The sequence below is a fragment of the Fulmarus glacialis genome, unplaced genomic scaffold (genome assembly GCF_000690835.1).
Source record: "Fulmarus glacialis isolate BGI_N327 unplaced genomic scaffold, ASM69083v1 scaffold22032, whole genome shotgun sequence".
In the NCBI taxonomy this organism is placed as follows: Eukaryota; Metazoa; Chordata; class Aves; order Procellariiformes; family Procellariidae; genus Fulmarus; species Fulmarus glacialis.
The window spans coordinates 1-13,852 of record NW_009200123.1 but is presented as its reverse complement, the minus strand read 5'-3'; the positions used below and the strand labels follow the sequence as shown (position 1 = coordinate 13,852).

General features: G+C 38.1%; 1 protein-coding gene across 1 annotated transcript in view; it reads right to left on the bottom strand.

The window, feature by feature from the left end:
• The window catches only part of ASMTL (acetylserotonin O-methyltransferase-like), a gene marked incomplete at its 5' end in the record, with an annotated part of 25,527 nt that extends 12,308 nt beyond the window's left edge, over positions 1-13,219 (bottom strand). Inside the window, 6 exons of the mRNA XM_009573493.1 lie at positions 562-724; positions 3,657-4,083; positions 8,179-8,287; positions 10,368-10,429; positions 12,455-12,519; positions 13,172-13,219. Of these exons, the coding sequence (XP_009571788.1) occupies positions 562-724; positions 3,657-4,083; positions 8,179-8,287; positions 10,368-10,429; positions 12,455-12,519; positions 13,172-13,219 (874 nt within the window). The remainder of the gene's footprint in view (positions 1-561; positions 725-3,656; positions 4,084-8,178; positions 8,288-10,367; positions 10,430-12,454; positions 12,520-13,171) is intronic.
• Positions 13,220-13,852: the final 633 nt, after the last annotated feature.

Below are 13,852 nucleotides of genomic sequence, written 5' to 3'. Positions count from 1 at the left end.
CTCACAAGGGCTGAGTGCAGGGGCACGATCACCTCCCTACTCCTGCTGGCCACACTATTTCTGATACAGGCCAGGATGCTGTTGGCCTTCTTGGCCACCTGGGCACACTGCTGGCTCACATTCAGCCGGCTGTCGACCAACATCCCCAGGTCCTTTTCTGCCTGGGGAACCTTTCCAGCCACTCTTCCCCAAGCCTGTAGCATTGCATAGGGTTGTTGTGACCCGAGTACAGAAGATACATCTGAGCTATTACACTGCTCCCTGGGACTGCCCATGCAACTTCTTCTTAGAGATTTGGTCAGTACTATGTCCAGAGGGCAAAAGCAATCTAAGGATTCCTCAAAGGAGACCTGAATGTGTTCATTAGGTAAAGCCTGCCCCCAAATGAAACAATTCCAGCCACTAATAATGAAAGCAAAGAAGCAACAATCCATTCCCCTTTCCCCTAAATCCAAGTTACCCACAATACCAAGTCAGACCCTGTGACCTTCAAAGCATCTCTTCCAGTTCTACATGTCTTTCAGTACTATATGCAGTTGGGGGGAGGAGAAATTAAGTCACCTTGTGCTGTTTTCTCCAATAATCCAAGAGCAGCACATGCATCAAGGAGTCTTTCTGTTCCACACACAGAGGTTCCAACCTCCTTTGCAACATCCACAGCCTTCAATGGACCTTTATCTTTCAGATGATCAAACATCTTCAGCTTAGAGGCTACAAACAGAGCCTACATGTAGGAAAAGATTTGTTAGCATGCTGTGTTTAAAAGACTGCAATCAAGAAGCAAAAGAACTATACCTTTTGCCTAGAATTATTCTACACAACTATTGTTCTTTAAGAAGTGCAACACAGTTTAACAAAACTCCTAAAAATTGCTATGGTACTTTTCCTTCCCTCTCAAAGGGTTTCACTATCTTAGCCAAGTAACAGAATTTTTAACAGAGGTGTTTGGGAGAGAAGGGAACTCAAAATATTCTGGAACGCAGCCTACAGATTTCATATGAAGACCACCTCTTTATTCAGGTACTTAGCATATCCCCATCTATAAGCTTGTTCCACAAGGTCAAACATTCTTAAGCATCTGAAGTACTACCAAAAGATCAAATTAAATTTGATTTACCCAAAACATAAGGAACTGGAAAGCTCCACTAAGCCAGTGTAAGAGCTTCAGTTGCTAAAATATTGGTCTTTGTTTAATAAAAATTAAGGAAAAAAAGAATAAAACTTCAGAGCACAACTGTACTACATGCACACCTTAATAGGACACGTATATATGGAATGAGGAAGAGAGAACAGCTAGTGCCTGATGGTGAAGAAAAACCCATGGGCAATGCAGCTAAGTTGAAAAACTCAGCTGAACTTGTAGAGATATGCTAACCAAACCAGAGAGGAAAGTTAACAATATGTGATAATATATACCTCTCCATTTGAAATTAATTTGCAATTCTGCAGTTTCAGTATTCTGAAACAGTTAAAACACTAAAACCAAGGAATTTATGTAGAGCACAAGAGTGGAAGCACACACAGCAATCACAGAACCATTTCTTTGCAACTGCAGGCAAATATAATGTACTTTAAAAATCAAAGGCAGTCAAGGAAAAAAAATGGATTGACATTCTGTTTAATAAAAATCAAATGAAGAAAAAGAGATTAACTTTGAGAGGAAGGTCTTGTACTGTGTGTCTATATATTTTATCGTCTTCATCCTCTTTTTACAGTTTCCTCTGTTATTCTAATAAGAATGCATAGCTGGGATTTATTATAATCCAGGCTTTCACAATACTGAACCAATTGCATCTAGTCTATAACCACGTGGCTTCCAAGACCTGCCCAATCTCTGGGCTGATACCACCTGGAAACTATAAGAACAGGAAAGAGAAGGTGAGAAGATAGGGTCAAAAACTTGGCTGACCCAAATCACTCTTTCTACCATTCTGTAATTTGCAGTTCAAGGAGGGGGGGGGGAGGAGTCAAAGAAGAAAAAACCCCAAAGGGCTGAGTACAGATCAGACTATGCAAATTTAGAACATATTAAGTTTGAGAAAGTATGATTTAACCCTGATCCCCTCCTGTTCTGCAACAGCAGCTGTTCAGAGTAAAATAGGTGGCAGCATCTTCGTCTGCAGGAGTCTGCTTTATGAAGTCCTTGAAACAACACTCAAGGATCAAAATGAAATAGAACTTGAGAGCTTTTGTGAAACTAAATGCTTTTGTGCTCTTAGCCCTATTCTACAAGTGGAGAGATGATGAGTTTTGTCAGATCACAGGAAGCGTTCATCACAACTGGTAATTAATTTTACAAAGATCCAAGCCCTGAGGAAAAAAAATTTCCCACTAGTTCAACATGAAGCTCAGCACTTAATACTATGATTTTACACTGGATTAGAGGGAAAGGAAAGCTTCTGCTTTTATTTACTGCGTCCACCATCTTTCACTGCACAAAACCAAATTCGGCATCACATTACTGAAAACAGTGTATGTAATATGCAACAAAATGCTCATGATTCTCCACAACAAAATACTGATGATTCTCCCAATTTTTTTTACTTAAATTGAAGAAATGCTAAGAATTATCTCACCCATTCAAATACATCAAAACTCGCTCCCTATGGCTACACAAGGAAGTTCACAAACGCAGCAATCTCAAGGCTGCTTTATTCCAAATCTCTCAACACTGCTTTGCATGCCCGCAAGCAGCACGTTCGCAGATCCACAGTGACCACACTATGGTTTTCCTTCAGATCCAAGTACAACTTTTTGCTGTTTCAGCAAAACCATTGTTCACTGTCTTGCATGTTTCCCTCCATGCCCCCTCAAATTTGTTACATCTTTAGTTCCAGGTTTGCCATTTCACTGTCATTTTAGCCTTTTTTTCACCTCTTCCTAAAATGTGAATGACTTGATGGAGATTAGTGATCTATTAGAACAATCGGTGTTCATTTCTCCTTCACCTTCTTCACTATTGTCTTCACTACACTGGAGCTGCAAGTAGAAAACTTGGCAGCACTTAAAATGTCCAGCTACTCATTTCCCATCACACTTGGCTGCTACACAGAGCATGTGACCTTCTGTTTGTAAACTGTTATGTGTATGTCTCCATCAGATACTGCATGGACATTAACAGCTAAACATACCTGGAACATGAAACAGGGTATAAAAAAATAACCTCCTTAATAGGGAATAAAAAAATTAAGATCTTCCACAGAATTCTAATGCTAAGCATTAAAAGTTAGAAAGGAAATATAATATATACAATTCTTGTCACAGTTTTAAGTCAGGTAAGTTAACCATATTAAATGCTTTCTTTGCAGAATATATAAAGGTAACTTCCTGCTTGATTGTGCTCTTGTGATCAGTTAAAAAAAAAAAAAAACCACAAAACTTTTTTTCCTCTCAACTCAAGAGACAAAAATTTTTATCAAATGGGTAATTGAAATTTCATAGAACAGATAAAAGCAAATACAAAAAAAAAATGTTTGCGCTGCACCAGAAGTTTCAGCTATCTTAGGTTCGCCGGTACTTCAGTGGCCCTTTTATACTAATTATTAATATATTCTTACCCCAGCTCAAGTATTTCACATCACCTGCTATATATTGAAGTCCAATGAAACAATCATATCAGTCAGCAATGTAATGAGTAGTTTTACTTTTTCCCTTACCTTTGAAGCTTTAAAACCATCCATCAGCTCTAGAATTTTAGACGGAAGTTTGGCTGCACTTTCCAACACTCCATTCTGATTTTCCAAAGGTACCATAAAACCAGTTCTGACACTAGAACTGTTTTTGGAATTGTAAATAACTCCTGAGGAACACATCCCACTGCTGTCCAACTTACTAGCACCTTTGTGCTCTGTGAAATTTGAAGATTCATTTTCTCCATCACTTAGGTTCTCAAAAGTGTCCACGGAAGGGATAGAGTCATACTTTTTATGTTGTACATTATGTTTAGGGAGCGGATAGTACAATTCTGCTAGCTTTTTGCAGAAGTGGTTCAGAGGAAATCCCACCACATTCAAGAAGTCTCCATGGACATACTCAACTAACATTCCACCGAGGGCCTGGATTCCATATCCACCAGCCTTGTCCCTGGGAGAGAGAAAGCAAAATCGACATATACCTAATTAAGGTTAAGAGTAAAGGTAACACAGAACACAAATAATCCACCACTACTTCAGAGTCTGGAATAAAGACTACTGTACTCAAGTTAGAGTGGATTAAACCTACTAGTTAGGCTCAACACTTCAATTTATAAATCACAAGATAAATACAAGAATCAGTATTTCTACTAAGTGCGAGTAGCCTAAGATCTTTATGCTTCAGAAGGTCCAAGTGCCATAGTCACCTAAGCAGGAGGGACATCAGCTGGCTGCGGTCAGATTGTGTTGCCATAGGTCACCCAGCATTCTCCAAGTCCTGGCTACCAAAAAGGTAACAGCAAGCGTCACTGAGACCAGCATTGCCACTGGGTCACCCAGCTGCATACTGACCCCAGCTCTATTCCACAAGAGGCTGAAGGGCCTTTAGGAATACGTTAGCACCAAAAGGAGCTCACACTGAAGACGACATCTTAGAACTCAAATGATTTTAGTATGCATCTTGCGGATCTCAGTGATAGGAATACCTAAAATGAGGATCAGGAAGATAAGACTTTCTTGGGGAGGAGCAACCTATTCAAATACAAAATTCACTACTATCCCATTCAGCCCTATCCAATTCTTGTGTAACCCTCTGAGATGTAAGTAGAGTTGTGGTTCGCAACACTGTGCTCTTAGATGTCATGGTAATACTAGCAATTTGGCACAGGAATGTATTTTCACAGAAAGTAACCTTGGAAATCTAATTTGTCTTTAGGTGTAGTTACACAAATTCCACTGTGTGGAATGGAAATGCATACAGGCAGATAAGCTGCAGTAGACCCAACAATTTTACCGTTCACATTTAAGGAACAAGGCAGTTAGAAGTACGCTTACTACATGGTAACACCAGAATCTGAAAGCCTAAGTCAGCAAGCTTTGAAACCAATGGTCAGTCAGTCTCAGATCTATTAACTTCAGATAGTATGGAATTACACAAACTACTTGTAAAAGAAGGTTACTACACAAAGAAGATTGTAGATTTTTCATCTTACGATTGATCTGAACCAGCTTTTTTAGAGCTCTTCTAGAGCTACATTTTTAGAAGTTATTTCTGGATTCCCTTTCAGATAGTCTCCCAAGAGAAACAGAGGAATCAGCATCCCAGCAAATGGGATTTTTGAATTGTTATAACTAGGGAATGGGGCTTTTCCTTTAATTTTGCATTTTAAGCACTACTGTATAGCTTTGTCATTGTTTAAATTATTCCTTCTTTTATAACATACTTAAGACTTACACCATCTAAATTATGAATATTCTAATGACTAAAAAGTCTTTTCATTCTTAAATTAAGTAGCAGTCCAGCAGGAAGAAGTCATTCTGGTATATGCTGGCAGGAAGGCAAAAAACCATTGTGACCATCAAAAGTAGTGGTATCATACTGCCAGCAAGGATATTCACACAATTGACCCCATCTTGTTTATTTTTTTATACAGAACTTTACATTCTGGCATTGGATCCTGAGTAGGATTCTCTACTACAGTTACAGCTTCTAATCCAAAAGCATGAGGCTATGTACTTAGTAACAGTTCCATTGATTTTTCGACAAGCATCTTCCATGCTAAAACCCAGAATATATCAGTATTTTCACAGCTCTCATAACTAGCTCTGGCTAATCTGACTGGCTTTTGTAACTGGATACTTTTATTAGCATAGCTCTAACTTTAAGGCTTCATTTATAGCAATATGCATAGCATCAGTTAATTTGCGTTATAATAAAAAAACACAACTCACTTTAAAGACCTTTTGACAAACAATAAGATCACTGCTGCAACCAAAACATTTTTCAGTAACTGACTGTTGTAGGGGATACATGAAGTGGCCTAGGAGAAAAATGTCTGTTGTGGTTGCCAAAACCACCTGATTTAAAAAAAAAAAAAAAAAAAAACAAAACCAACCACAAATAACAATCAAACCCACACGCAATACAATGGGAGAAAAAATGCTAAGAAAGAGGTAAAATAGAGGTAACTTCTGAAAAGCACATTTCCTTTATTAGCTGTAGGACTTTTAACTTTAGTCATGCCATAAAACAGTATATCCATGTATACAATATCTGAATTGTCCAACACAGAGCCAATGACCAAATAAATCACTGTTGCACTAACAAGCACTACCGCTCCTACAGATGAAAGGTGATGCTTGGTTGGGTTTTAGGTGGGTTTCCAAAGGCAAGAACACATGTATGACAGTTATACATGTGTCTTGGCCCATACAGTCACATTAGTAGAAATACAGACAAATTTCAGCCATATTAGACAGAATTCATCTGAGTTAGTGACTGGGCTTCACTAATAGTCAGAAAGACATAGATACATCACTAACAAAATTCACCTTTACTGAAGCAATCATTTCAAATACATTAGAAGCTGTACACTAATTTCTTGCAACTCTATCAACTATTAGTTAATTGGATACCTGAGCTTAGTTATCTTCACTTCACATATCTACAAATAGACAAGTCCCACCCTTTAGTTCCTTTAAATATGAAGTTAGTGGTTTTGTAGAGCAGAGAAACAAAAACTACTGGCACGACAGAGGTAAGGAGAAGCAGAATTTGGTCACCTATCTCTTGGGAGAGGCAACAGCTAGATGTCCGGTCAGCATACACACATCATGGAACCAGAGATGCGTTTCCATTTGCAAAGGAACTTGCAAAGGAGCAGAGGTAGAAAGGTACAAGAAAAACATCTGCTAGTAAGTTCTGGTGAATGTAGAACAACTACTACATACAAAGGAGTCAACTGTATCAACATGATAGATTAAAAACAATATTCAAAGTTAATTCTAGTAGAAGAACAGTACAGCTCCCCTTACTTCTGTAATCCTGCACCAGGAAGATTTTTGCTCTTAGGCTCTAAAAGCTGATAACCTCAAGCTATCCAAGAACTAATTTGTGCTGTGAGACTGTAATTATTACTGAAATCTAAAAGATATATTTGCTATAGCTTTAAAGGAAATAACTCTTAAGAGAAATCATACAAGGGAACAAAGTTAGACATTTACATTCTACATTTTATTACTTTATAGTTAAGTCTGAAACTGTAGAGCTCCAGCCTCTGTAATCATCTCTTTCCCAGAGTGCAGTAGGGTCCTTTGGTTTCACTGCCACCATTCAGAGCAGAGCTACCAAAAACCACATAGGATCTTCAGACTGGAAGTTATTCACAAGGGAAAGATTACAAAACGAAAAGCTAGGTCAAAGAGTCTGGCAGAAACTAAGTCTAGTCATTACACAAGCCCAAACCAGTTAGGATTACTATGGTCCAGTCCTCTTTCTACAGAGCCAGAAAAAAAGAAAGAGACCCTGCCAGCAGGAAGAAAATCCTTGGCTGGAAAGAGGAACAGGAATAAAACAGAAAGGGAAAGGCCATCTTCCTGCAGCCAAAGTTTTTGAGCGTTTTTATAGCCTCATCAGTCTACCTTGAGATAGTGCTTTTCCCCTCCTCCCTTGTTCATCCCTTAAGTCAGCTATATAATTTTAGAATTAGTTCCTGTGTCACTAGTGACTGACTTTTAAAATACTATATGCCAATTTTGTCCTTGCTATAAAAAGAACTCAATCCAGTCCTCAACAGCACAAGACAGTCAATTTTCTTTTAATTTTTCATGTGATCATTAAGTCTTGTATGATTTCAGAAAATTAAGTTGCCATTAAAAAAAAGAAACAAATGGTCACTTGAACTGCAATAGTGTGCAGAAAAACCTGTACGCACATAAATGTGTAACCAGTATGGATGGCCATAGAGGAGGGGACAGAGAGGTAATTGTATATTGCGTGAGTGCTTGCTCTAATCCAGAGTGTATCACCAGTCTTCACTTCTCAAATTTGTTAGGGTACTAAAAAGGTAGCTCACTTTCCCTGGAGGAATGATAGTTCTAGACAAGAGAATAGAATACCCACCTTGCATCACCCATATTATCATTTATCATATATACAGAGCAGAATTTCACAGAACACAGGACAAAATGTTTTATGCTGGTGGCTAATAACATACCCTAAGGCCTATTCTCAGGTACCGTGCAATAGCTTCAGGGTCTTACTTACATTGGCTCCCCACTATGAATGTACTCCCATAAGAGCTCTTCAGACAGGTCAGAAAATTTGACTTTAGTCTCTTCATAGAAATCAGTGACTTCTGTCTCTAGCTGATCATCTACAGAAAGGAAGAGGTGTTACTAGAAACAGAAATTGTATTTTAGAGAGCATAACATCTCAGTTTTATTTCAGTTCGTATTCATTTGACATTTTTGCTTGGGAAAAATTAAAGATACTACACAGATGTATGAAAGACTAATAATGCTCATAACTTCCCCCAAAAGTAAAAGCTTGCATTTTCAACCCCTGCAGGCCTGTCTTGGTGCTAGCAGGTTGCTCTCCCTGTGTGGGATGCATTCTTAAATTAACGATGCTTACGCAGAGCTACCATACACATCCAGCATACACATCCAGCACTGAGTACAAAGAAGATTACAAACACCCTTCTAACCTTAAGACTGTTGTCAAAGAACTCTTAACAGCACATCATAGTTAAACATGTAGCTGTTACAAATGCTTGAATGCGCATGTGCAGCTGTATCTGTACTACAGGCATCCAGCAGTCCCATCAGCAACCATCAGTGTCACTTTCATATCACGTCTCAAGAAATAACAAGATTATTTCAGACTTCTGTATCTAGAAGGCCAGAGGGGCAACAAAGTACTGCACACCTAGGCATGGACCCTGTTGCATGTGGTACAATGTTAATCTGGTATCATTGCAAATGGAGGCTCTTCCAAGACATGTTTAGAAGTAAACAGCCTTGCACAAAGGAGTGTGCACATTACAGATTGTTAGTTCTCTCTGCTCTTCCCTATAAAAATCAAGGTCAGCATCTCCTGTTACTGCTGTTCTGATAGCAGTGGAAATTCTTGAGGAGGAATAAGAAAGATCCACAATACAGACCAAGGGAATACTACTAACCAACTGCTAATGGTGGTAGTGTTGAAAAAAACATTTAATGACTCAGATGAAATAAAGTTGTTGCATATGAAGACAGATTACTACATCTTTCAGTATTGATAAAAAACCAATCAGCTCAGGATGAAAATTCCATCTGTAACATATATGTGGTACTTAACAACAGCATTGTAATTATAAACTAAAACTAAAAATGTATCTAGAAAACTCTTCCATTGATTGCATCACTTGGGGAATATCTGCAATCACTGCAGACTTATGGTATTTTCATTCAGCTAGATATGACGTGGCTTAAATTTGTAAACTTCAAATGAGACATGCTGTCACAGCATCAGTACTGCAGTTGTGTGCACCTTTACTGCCTTCCTAGAGGAAACAATGAAAGGCATTATTATTCTTGCTGGATTGCTCACAGGAATCCCTTGATAACATTTTATTTCTTTTGCAGCAGTTCTCTTCCTACTGTACTAGCATATTAGTAAGGGTACTGGATCACTGACTACTTCTGTTACAAGAGTTAAGAGCAATCATTCCAGTAAAGATTAAAAGCTGTAAATAATTTGTCTACAGAAGGACTATGTCCAGTGAAATTTCAGAGAAATGATCCTTGCAAAAGCTCCACTAAAAGAATATTGGCATAATTATCAGAGGAAGTCCCTCAAACCACACTCCTCAAATTATATTAATGGTACAGTTCTCATAAAAACCACTTGCTTACTACATAAATTATCTGATAAAGAACATTGATGTATTGCCCTCTACAGTTCATTAACAGTCTGAGGCATTAAGCCATTACTTTACTTATCCCCTAAAAATGGGCTCTAAAGCTTCCCTTATTTACTGAAAAATGAAGTAACTACAGATACAGCAACTGCTTGTATTCATCAGCTGGTGTAAAAAGAACACAGGAATAAAGTTAATATGGATCAGATTCTGCTCAGTCCCACAGTTTGTACTGCCTTACTTCAACTTCATTTAGAATATTCCTACAATTTACCCTGGTCTTTTAATTAGTCCCACAGCTTTCAGAGTCAGTATTTCTGAAGTCTATTATATTTTGTCATCCTTCTTCCAGTGTCAAAACTGAATACAGTAAGAAGGTTGGCTTTTGTGGGGAGTTTTTAATTTATATATTGATAAGGTAATTCTTATCTTGAGTAGGAAGCCAATTCAGACTGTATATGAAAAACTTTCATCCTGTCTCTTCACTTGTAGAAGTTCTTATGAGGATAATTTTTAATTAAAATACTGAGTTTTAATAAAACTACATGTGTACCTTTACTGCTGCAATGTATAATAGCCACTCCTGTGAACACACTGTGCTCTTTCCCACTCAACCTGTCAGGGAAAAAAATGTGCATTAAGCAACACTTATGAAATCTGTCATGTGCAAAAATTTTCTACATTATGTTACTACAGCCCGAGAAACAGACCATTGTATTAATACATCACTTGATGGCTCTGACACGTATCCTAAATAAGTAATTTTTTTTTTATTATTTCAATTATAGGTGAAAACACATTGGCAAACCAAAAAAATATTACCAAGAGATTCAGTCATTTCAGGTCTCCAAAATCTCACTTGTACCAATGTCCACAGTCTGGAAAAGTAGTCCATGGTATCAGCTTATTTAGTGTACATAGAGAGAAGTGACTACTTCAATGCATAAGAAAAAGCCAATCAGCATAAACACTACCACTACAGGCATCTTCACTGAAAGCTGACAATAAATAGCTAGGTGATGCAACTTAGACTAAACAAGTGACAGGTAACTAGAGCTTACGTACTTATTTAATCCAGACTGGCACCCAGGGATCCCATGGCAAGCCAGAGTAACAGATGCAGAGTGCAGAGGAAGAGAGCCTACATTCACTTACCCCAGACCCATGTCCTCTCTCCTGCAGTGGCTCCGGAGCGCCACACTGTGGTCGATTAATTTTGAGGGCTTTAAGTTTATTAATCTAATGTGTAAGCAATGGAAGTATAATAAATAGTATGAGAACTTGAATCTTTGAAGAGACTAATTAAGGAATAGTCTCCTAGAGATTAGCCAGGCTATTATATGATGTGATCAGAAGCATCTCACACTCTTACTATCCCCCGTAAGATTCCGCATAATTAATTGTAAAATGAAACAGTGAGTGAGAATTTTAATCTGACACCTTGGATATATGCAAATATATATCTTGTCTGCATTTTTTCCTGTTCATATAGAACAAAATTAACAGGAGTTCTAAAAAACTAAATTTTAGGTCATTTCATATCCATGATTAAGAGACTGACCTACTGAACTTAAAAAAGCCAACACATTTGCATGTGTTAGAAGTAGACTAAGCACTGTAAGAAAAAAAAAAGGAAGTATATTTTTGAACTAACCAAACTTGGCATGATTTAAAGCAAAAACAGTTGTGAGAAATCTCTTGCCAGACAGACTCCCTTGGGATTCTCCTACTAATAACATATGCTGCTGTCACTTTTTTTTTTTTAAGACTACTACTTTTAAGTTAGTAACATGCCACAAAGGATCAAAAATTCAGCCTAAGTCATCAATGAAAAAAGAAAAAAAAACAACCCTAAATTAGACTTACAGAGCAAAACTCAAAAAACTACCAAGCCACCTGTAATCTCCCCTTAGGAGATGCCTGAGTTAGAATATAACTGGTGAAACAAACAGTGCACCTTTTCTGTATCCCCCCCATAAAACAAAAGCATGACTAGTGGATTCACCATATCTCATCCTTCAGAAAGGAGGTGACTAGAGTTATTTATTTGGTGTTTCCTAATAAGAGAGAGTGCTGTAAGATAACATTAAGCTTGTAGGGTGAAGTATCCTTTAGGAAAAGAGCAGAAGCCTCAAAAAACACCAGTCCACCATCCATGGAGAACACCGATGCAAGTGGATTTTCTTCCTCAGTTAAACTATAGAATTTAAAGCAATTGCCCATGGACACACACCACCATGTACTTTCTTGGACATGCAATATTATTCCATTAAATGTCAAGCCTCAACCCACTTCTGTGATGGTTCTGTCCTCTTCCCCATCATGATTTCTTTCCGTATCTCCCCTTCCTGTACCAGCTGAGGCATACATACAGTCTTGTGGTAAGTGACTCTGAAAACTAATCCAAGTGAAATCAAAATGGTTCATTGTGTCCCTGATCAGCTTCCTAAGGTGAAGGGGCAAGAGCAACCAGCTGTGGGTAACATAAAAGCAGATCTAACTTTCTCAGTGGCAGAACTGGCTTACACTTAGAAGTGATTGAAAAATTTGTGTCCATGGAGTTCTTCATATAGGAATCCGTACAGCTCCTTTTAAAACAGCTTAATATACACATTTGGAATCTTACTTAAAACTACAGACCTTGACAGCATCCTATATGCATCTTGCTTATCAACTGGTTTCTCCAGGATCTGCTCATCCACAGTCTAAAACAGAAAGACAGAGTGAGTGTGCTGCTTTTTCTTACTTTTCACAAACTGAGGTCAGCATTGACGTTTATTCAGCCAGGGCTTCAAACGTGAGTCTACTGAGTAGAGCAAGAAGGACAGATACTTTGTTAGAACAGGTAATTTAGTGTCAAGCACATAATGAGTGCAACACTCTACCCTTCAGTGGCTGCAGCTCTCAAACAAAATGGTAATTCAACTTCTTCTGTCCTTAACTGTTCACTGTCTCTGTGGAGATGACAGGTATAAAGCAATGCCCGCTACAAAGTGCAATGTTGAACAGTTCACATAATCTTCTGATTAGTCCTGTCAGGACTCCCTGACAGTCAACAGTTGCCTGAGAACAGAATTTCCATTACATACTAGAGGATCCAAGGCAATACTTACGCAATACTAGCGTCCCTGCAAAAACAGCAGCAAGGCTTCTAGCACTCAAGATCCCAAAAATTGCCTTGTTGGGAAAAAAAAAAATCTAAAACCTACACCCACAAAACCCAAGAGACCTATCACATTGCAGGTATAACTTCTCAGTAAAGACAGTTTTCAAACTTCAACTTTAAACCTAAAGATACAAGTATTTTCTACGCTTGTCATAAATTAAAACCATGCTAAACCACGTAAGACTTCTTACCACAATAGTGTCTGCTCCTATGACAACATCAGGTGTTCTCAGGTGTTTCTGCAAAGGCATAAAGGAAGAAGGTGTTTCTCAAAAGAGGTAGAAAGAACAAAACCTTTTAAAACTTAAGGTAAGAAAACATAAGTTCGCTGGTTTACAGGTAGGGCTCTACACTGACCTGAAAACAAGACACTGTTTCTCCTTTTGCACTGTTTACAAAATAGTAATCATTTTTATCACCATAAAAGTCAGGAAAACAGGAGGCTTGAGCAGACCATTCTCAGGTCACGATTTTGCCCAAGTACGTTACTGATGAAAAATGCATTCAGTGAAGAATTAACTGTATTCTCAGGTCAACCTGATGTTCAAGGTGGCATACAGAACTCGTTTAAAGGAAGTGCCTAGTGTATGGAAGTCAGGGAGTACAGCATTGAAGCCCTCTAGGATCATTTTTCCAAGCCAAGTTTTGCTGAAAAAAAAAAAACTTTCTTCAGCTACACTTTGCTTATCTCTCTCAAAAGGGAACACATATGGTCCATTCTGGGAAACTGAGAGGTAGGGGTATATAAAGATTCCTTGTAGCCTTTTCCTGGCTTTAAACTGTAATCCGTTCTTATAGCTGAGTTTGGATTTACTTGCATGTTATGAGGTACATAGTTATTTATCATTAATCATAGAATCATTCAGGTTGGA